Source organism: Acomys russatus, chromosome 16, assembly GCF_903995435.1.
Source record: "Acomys russatus chromosome 16, mAcoRus1.1, whole genome shotgun sequence".
NCBI lineage: Eukaryota > Metazoa > Chordata > Mammalia > Rodentia > Muridae > Acomys > Acomys russatus.
In genome coordinates, this window is record NC_067152.1 from 10,081,165 (window position 1) to 10,088,830 (window position 7,666).

General features: G+C 46.5%; 1 protein-coding gene across 1 annotated transcript; it reads left to right on the forward strand.

Annotated features, from left to right (window-relative positions):
- Positions 1-1,611: 1,611 nt before the first annotated feature.
- On the forward strand, positions 1,612-6,603 carry LOC127200430 (ribonuclease SLFN12-like). The gene is made up of 2 exons (XM_051158679.1): positions 1,612-1,722; positions 5,505-6,603. The coding sequence occupies exon 2, from the start codon at positions 5,545-5,547 to the stop codon at positions 6,601-6,603; it is 1,059 nt and encodes a 352-aa protein (XP_051014636.1). The 5' UTR covers positions 1,612-1,722; positions 5,505-5,544.
- The last annotated feature ends 1,063 nt before the right edge of the window (positions 6,604-7,666 follow it).

Consider the following 7,666-nt stretch of genomic DNA (forward strand, 5'->3'; position numbering starts at 1 on the left):
CCTTACTCCCTTCCCCTATGACTGTCGTCTGACTTACTTTATTCACCATGATGAAAGATTTTTTTTTTGCTAGTCCTTTTTGTTTTCCTTCCTACAAATGACATAATTTCACTTTTCTTTACCTCCGAATGGCATTCTACACTGTATGTGTTAGTATGCATATATCACATACATGTAACATATGTACCAATATACATTTGGTAACATATGAGATGCACTCAGGTCTGACGCACTCGATGACTCAGGAAAATGAGACATTCTGAAAATGTCAAGTGTTGGAAAACCTGTACATCAGGAGCGCAAGGGGACCAGGAGGCAAGGTTGCATTGGCTTAGGCTCAAGGTCTTAGGCACCACTCCCTTCTGAAGACCCAGCAGCTCAGTACTGTAACAGTGATGGAAAAGGCCAGAAGATAACGGATGCATGCAGAATTGTTTCTTTAACTACAGGTATGTAGCAACTGATCCAAACCCGGCCATGTGAAATGAACATCTGTGCTACCTACTGGTGTTAAGATGGAGGGAGGAACCTAGGGCTGAATGCAGAAGCTTTGTTTCTGATCCGTTCCCCTTCAGCTGGGATGTCTCGTTCAGGGGTCCTCAAGTCACCCACAGGCTCTTTTGCTTGCCTAGGCTGATGGTGGAGAGGCACCAAGAGCTGCGGATTCTGAGGACCCTTCTTCCTGCCCCTTTGCCTTTCTTCTTCTCTTCCTTTTGCCTAGGCTCTTTTTTTTTTTTTTTTTTTGGTTTTTCGAGTCAGGGTTTCTCTGTGTAGCCTTGGCCATCCTGGACTAACTTTGTAGACCAAGCTGGCCTCGAACTCACAGCGATCCGCCTGCCTCTGCCTCCCGAGTGCTGGGATTAAAGGCGTGCGCAACCACCCCGGCTTTGCCTAGGCTCTTGCCTCGCAGCTCACTCCCTATATTTTCTCCCCTCTCCGCTCCACAGCCCCATCGGTCTCCTCACAGCTGGTTTTTGGATCTTAAATGCAGTGAGTCAGAGAAACTTGTATTACCATAGTTATCATAAGAGAGGGCACAAGAAAAAAGTAGTAGGTGAGTCTTGTCTGCCCAGAGTAGCCTTTGGAGCCTCCCACAGAAATCCATTTTCCCAAAGAGCTAGGAGTCACAGCTTGCACCTAAGGAGCCAGAATCCTCCTCTGCCTCCCATCAGCTCTGCCTCCTGCTCTGTGCTCCCTCCCTGTAAGGCTTTGACAGGTACTTTTGCCTGTGCCTGGTGTCACCTGCCCTTCCTGAGTGCAAGGACAGCAGCAGGAGCAGCAGCTTTGCCCTGTGGGTTATTCTAGTGAAATTGTGAAGGCTGAGTTCCCAGGTCTAGGAGCCTAGTTCTCCCATTTTGACAGGTCAAATGACGGTCACAGGAGGGAATCAAAGAGCTCACAGAGTTCTCGCATTTCCTGGAGTGACACCGCCCAGTGAAACATGGGTTCTCCAAAACTGAAATCAGTGGAGGAATCGGTCCAAACTACAAAGGTCTGCCGAGAGGAGAAGGAACGACACAGGCACTGTAGCTTGTCCTTTTCAAATCCAACCGCTGAGAAAGACTTCTGGTGACGAGCACCAAGACCCCCCTCCCCCACCGCTGGGGGTGAGTCAGTCCCAGGCTGGAGCGAACTTTCCTGCTTCGTCCAGCAGGTGTCGGCAGCACAGCCAACTCACAGTAGACTTCAAGCCTGAGTGAGCTTCACTGAAGTAGCTCCTAGGTAAGTGAGCCAACCTCCATCTCAACACCTTTTGCTTTCTCTCTGTTCCCAAGCTCAGCCTGATTTCACTCTGCTGGCTCTGGGGTGAGGTGGTGTGTGTGTGTGTGTGTGTGTGTGTGTGTGTGTGTGTGTGTGTGTGTAGCTGTCAGTATAACCCAGACCCCGGCTGCTTTGTGTCCTTTCTAGGAACCTTGGCTCCTTGCCACCTTCATAGCCTCCTTCACAAGCTGCTGAGGACTTTGATACTAGGGGAGCGTGGGATGAGAGCAAAAGCCCCTGGTCTGCCCGGCTTGGGGTACTTAAAAAAATCCCTGATAGAGGGATCTGAGAGGTTCTTAGAGAGTGGAGTAGGGGTCAGTAAGGCAGGATGAAGAGGTTTTGCACAGGTCAGGCCTCCAAGCCTCTCTAAGTGTGCCCCATCTTCTTAGAGATATGACTCTGTGAGAAAGTGGAGAAAAATACCATTTGGGGAGAAACTGCACTCCAAACCTCAAAAGATCTAAGAGCCCTTGACCCTGGAGCTTTTCCTAGACCACGAGAGCATTGCTCTCGCAAGGGAGAGGCAAAGCTGCATGCTAGCAGGGACTATTGCGTGCTAGCAGAGAATGCCCCAGGGTTGTTTGTTTCCCAAAAGGCAGCTCCTTCCACTCCTGTGCCTTCCTAGCAAGCTGCACTGTTTGCAGATCTAGGGACACCTGTCTGATTGCCGTCCATTTCCTGCCAAAGATAATAACAGCCAACATTCTGATTTCAGCTCTGAACAAATTTTCTGCAGTGAACTCTAAAAAGAATTTTGAAAGAAATGACTAATGTTTAAACCAGGCACAAAGATTCTGAAAGATCACCAAGATTCATTTAGGTACTAGAATTCGGTAAGCTTCAGAGACCAGCTTAATTGTCAAGGATATCCTAGGCAGATTTTTTTCTTCGAGACAGGGTTTCTCTGTGTAGCCTTGGCTGTCCTCGAGGTCAGGCTGACCTCAAGAATTTGAATCATTGAATCATAGATTTTTTTTTTTTAAATAGTTACAGGTGTTGAAACGAGATAATTCCACTATAGTTCCTTTAAGTTCCAAATTTGCCTGTGAGAGCATGCTGAGGTGTGGTTCCTGTCCCTTCCGTGTCAGGGAACTACCCAGGAGTGTTGGCTAGGGACAGGGCCTGATTCAGGGGGTTCTGGATGGGAGAGGGCTGGGAGGGAAGGAGGCACAGAGACTGCTCAGCAGTGCCTAAAACAGGGTAGGGCTGCAGCGTCCGCTGATCAGAAACGAAACTCTTATTCCCATGGTCTACAAGACTTTCAGTTTTGTTTCTTGTTTGCTTTCCCTGGCTCCTCCCCACCTATAGCCTCACCCCAATGCCTAGCCAGCAAGGAGACTGTAGCAGACAGAATCTTGCCCAGAATATAGCTCAGGTTTTCTTCCAGCTCAGCTTTGTAAATGCTGGAATGACATGTGTGCACCACCGTTCTGCCCTGTTCCCTTTTGCAGTGATGGCAAAGGTGTCTTCTGGCAGGCCATCAGGGAAAATGGTCTCAAGTCCAGGGCAGCCCTCTGATGGAAGACATAGGCTCCAAGCAACACCTATAATAAGGAAAAGAAAGATCTCTCTCTCTCTTTCTCTCTCTCTCTCTCTCTCTCTCTCTCTCTCCCTCCCCCCACCTCACTTCCTTTGCATAGCTTTGCCACACGAAAGCAATTGAACTCTAATCTTAAGCACAAATGAGTGTGTCAGCCTGGCTTCATTGGAGTTCCTCTGCCAGGAGTCAGGACTTCTGCCCAGCCCCACGCTTCTTCTGGACCGTCTTGAGATCAGGTTCCGGTGCTTTCTCCCCTGGGGATCTCTTAGAAGGAAGATCTCTCAAGAAGACCGCTTTGTCCTTGCTAGGCTCTGAGTTTCTAGGCAGCCCTGAGGGCTGCAGTGTCTGGTGCTGTAGGTTCCAGGTTTGTAGTCACAGTGCCCTCTTGGAGGCCTGTAGGCTCGCCCATGATAAATCGGGTAGAGAAAAGTCTGTTGCCATCCTCTGGGGAAGCATTTGCTAGTTCATTTGCAAAATTCTTAGGTGTCTCGTCACTTGCCTGAGAAAGTCTGATTTTCAGAAGCTTGCTCTCCGCGTGTGTAGGCGAATGTGCTTAGATGCTGCTATCTTGTTTACATACTTGAGGCAGAAGGCCGGCTTATCCTCGTGTTTTAGCCGAAGTCTGCATTTCCAGAAATTCCAACTCTTTCATACATGATTCTGCTCCTTCAGGGTTCTATTTCATACTTGCTGGAGTCTGGCTCTGGTCTGTCTATCTGTTCCCGCCTCATGCCCTGCCCCCATTCTAGCAGATCTTTATAGGTGCCCGGACCAGACCATGTCAAGGACTAGGGACTCCGTGAGGGGACTCTTGGGCTCAGTGAAAATCAGATGTGGTTAGCAGACCCAGGCCTCAGTCACACTGAACCATGGTACTAGTTTAGTAACCGTAAAGGTTTGAAAGCAGAGCAAGGAACTCCTGTGGTAACACAGTAAAACTACATATGGGATTATGCAACACAGCCGGTTAAAGTCTTTCTTAAAAACACAGTTAGTTGTTATTATGCAAAACTGACTGTGGATGTTATAACAAATGACACAAGCTTAGCCAGGTGTGGTGGCGCACGCCTTTAATCCCAGCAATCGAGAGGCAGAGGCAGGTGGATTGCTGTGAGTTCGAGGCCAGCCTGGATTACAAAGTGAGTCCAGGACAGCCAAGGCTACACACAGAGAGACCCTGTCTTGAAAAACCAAAAAAAAAAAAAAAAAAAAAAAGACACAAGCTTGTGGTTATGAGTAACAGACATTTGCTTCTCACAGCGTTGAGGTTGAAGTGCACGTCATGATGCCATCATGGTCCGAATCTAGTGACAGTGCTCTTCTCTTTGGAAACTGCCACCACCTCACTTTAGCACAGGGTGAGCTTAGCTGTCTGGAGTATCTTTTATCAGAACACTGGGCCCATTTACATGACTCTGCCTTCATGACCTAGAAGGCCCACCAGGGCCTCATCATCCAGAGTAAGGAATTATAACAGGACTTTTTAAAGGAAACAAGCATTGGGGCATAGCGTCCCAGTTCTATATGTAAGGACCTCACCTCACTGGAAGTATGTGGGTGCCTAGTAGGGAGAGAGGACCACAACCTGGTTCATGCTCTTCAAGATCAATGGCCAAAGTTTGTGAATTAAGTTTATTCCCGGAAAGAAGGAAGACAGATCACTTGCTTTATAGATCTATGTCCCTAGATTCCCCAAGGGACGGTGTGCCAAATGTCTCTCCACAAGAGTAGACAACTGATGACCAGACACCTGAAGTTATTAAAAAAAGAAAAAGTATAAATGACTTTCTAACAAAACTTCGCTTCATTAAAAAAAAAAAAAAAAAAAAAAACCACAAAACACAAAAAACAAAAACAAAAAACAAACAGAAAACAAAAACAGAAGCAAATCGGCCTTGCAGTTTATTGAAAGAAAGGGGACAGAATGCAAGTCACATGGCATTGAGTATTAGGAAGGAGGTAAGTCACTGATGGGATGAGATTAAAATGTAGACGGATCATCATAAATATAAAAAAACGCTATGAAAAGTTGCTACATATGCACACTATTGCAGTCTAAAAATCTATCCCAAAATAACCCCACCTGCACACTCTCCAGTCCCGTGGAATGCGTCCAGCAAACAATTTTTTGCTGTTAGCTTCCCAGCATGGAATTTGCTCTCTCCTCTTCAGCCTTATTCTAACGGCTCTGTCTGTCTTACAGGAAAGAAATTCAGCTTTGGAACGAAAGGGCTGCTGGGAAAATGAGCATCATCATTGAAAGCATCACTCCTAAGCTGGTTCTAAATGTCGGCAAGATCACGCTTGGGGTGAAAAACAGGGAGGAAATGAAAAAATCTGACAGGATGAGGAAACAGAACAAAACCATTTTAACAGCTCTGTGTGCTCTGCTGAACTCTGGAGGGGGAGAGATCAAGGCTCATATTGAAAATCAAGACTATAGCCTCACCAAGCACGGAATAGGACAAGATTTGGAGACCTCCTTGAACGCTATTGAACCATCTGTTCAGAAACTAGACTTCAAGCAAGAAGGAGGCTGCATTACCATCATTGTAAAAGCACAGAATCTGGGTATCTCTGGTGGGCAGCCTGCCACCAGGGCAACCAATTTGTACAGAAGAAATGGGGCGTCTTCAGTTCCAATGGACTTGGATACTGCTTGGCAGTTCTTTGACAAAATGAGGGACGCTGGAGAAAGATTACGTTTAGCAAGAGAGGTGCGTGGAAATAGTTTCAGAGAAGGCGTGCAAGAAGAACGTGACGGGCAAGAGTTGGCTGCTGCTTTTTTTAAAGAGACAAAAGTTTCAAAAGGGTTGGAATTCCCCTTTAGCGAATCAAAAAATGTCGAATATAAATTATTTCAAACAAAAAAGTGGTTACAACGCGTCAAAGAGATTCTCCCTAAAACTGTCTCTGCTTTTGCAAACACTAATGGGGGATATTTGTTTATTGGTTTGGGTGAAAAAAAGCAGCAAGTAGTTGGTTTTGAGGCAGAGGAGGGTGATCTTGCGCAGCTGGAGAGCGAAACAGAAAAGTGCGTCCGACAGCTGCCTGTCACTCACTTCTGTGAGGAGAAGGGGACCATAAAGTACACAAGCAAATTCATCGAAGTGCACGAATCTGGATCTGTGTGTTCGTATGTCTACGCGCTCAGAGTGGAGAGATTCTGTTGCGCGGTGTTCTCTGCAGAGCCCGATTCCTGGCACGTGGAAGACAGTTGCGTGAAGGGCTTTGCTGCGGAGGAATGGGTGAAGAGACTCTTGGCCTCAAAAGCCGGCTCAGAAAGGGGAATTAGCAACTAGAATACATTGAGTTTAGGGGAGTTGGAAAGGTTTCTCTTTGGGATTTGGGGTGATATCATTAGTCCTAACTTGGTTCAATTAGTGGTCGCCACTGCTTCTGCCTCTTACCTGAGGGTACAGACCCCGTTCTCCCTGGGTATTACCCCAAATACCACTACTCATGAGTGAAGGAAATCCTCCAACATCTCCCCACTGAGGTCCGTTTCCGTTGCTGTTTCCGAAATTCTCGCCTCGGTTGTTGGCCATCTCCCTGCCCACCCTTTTCGATTTGCATTTCTCCCTCAGCCTTCTTTCCATTAAGTCGCTTTATTCCTCAATAAACGGCCTTACAGTTTGTGATGTGGAAAGTGCCGCGCTGGTGTGTCGGGTCTTGCAACAGGAAAAGTCTCAGATGAGGCCAGACCAGCACCAGCAATGCAGAGTCTGCCCAGTTCCCGGTAGCTGCTTCCATCTCCTGGCAAGCTCGGGGCTGCATCACCAGGCCCCTACATTTTGTTTTTCAATAATTAGACTGTTAAACAAATAAAAACCTCAGCAACGTGCTCACAGTAAAGTGTTTGTTTTTCGAGACAGGGTTTCTCTGTAGAGAATCAGTAGATAGTTTTGGGCCCCCTTAGATCTGACTTAAAGTTGAGAATGCTTTGATCTCAAACGATGGGCATCGTATGGAAGGAAGCTCATGGAACTAATAAGTTCTAACTCCAGCGTCCAAAGCTAAGGCTGCCAGACTCCAAAGTCCACGCCAGCTCTGCCCGTCTTGGCCTCCCTGGCCATCAGAGTGAGTGACAGACACCTCAGGTTGACAGTAATTGTTTGAATTATGTTGAGAAGAAGGAATATACTTAAAGTATTTTATAGCAACTAAATTGATATTTATATCAACTAAATTTAGTACCTTCTTAGGTACTAAAATGTTTTTTCTAAAATCTAATGTTTGCTCAAGTGTCTTCTATAGCAGGAAATGTTCAGAGAAATGCATTCTCTATACTAAGTTTTCTGGGGTTTTTTTTGGGGGGGGTTGTTTTCTTTGGTTGGTTTAGTTTTATTTTGGGGTTTTGTTGTT

Excerpts from the sequence above, each read along its gene's own strand:
- LOC127200430 (XM_051158679.1), top strand. The coding sequence starts at position 5,545 with ATGAGCATCATCATTGAAAGCATCACTCCTAAGCTGGTTCTAAATGTC.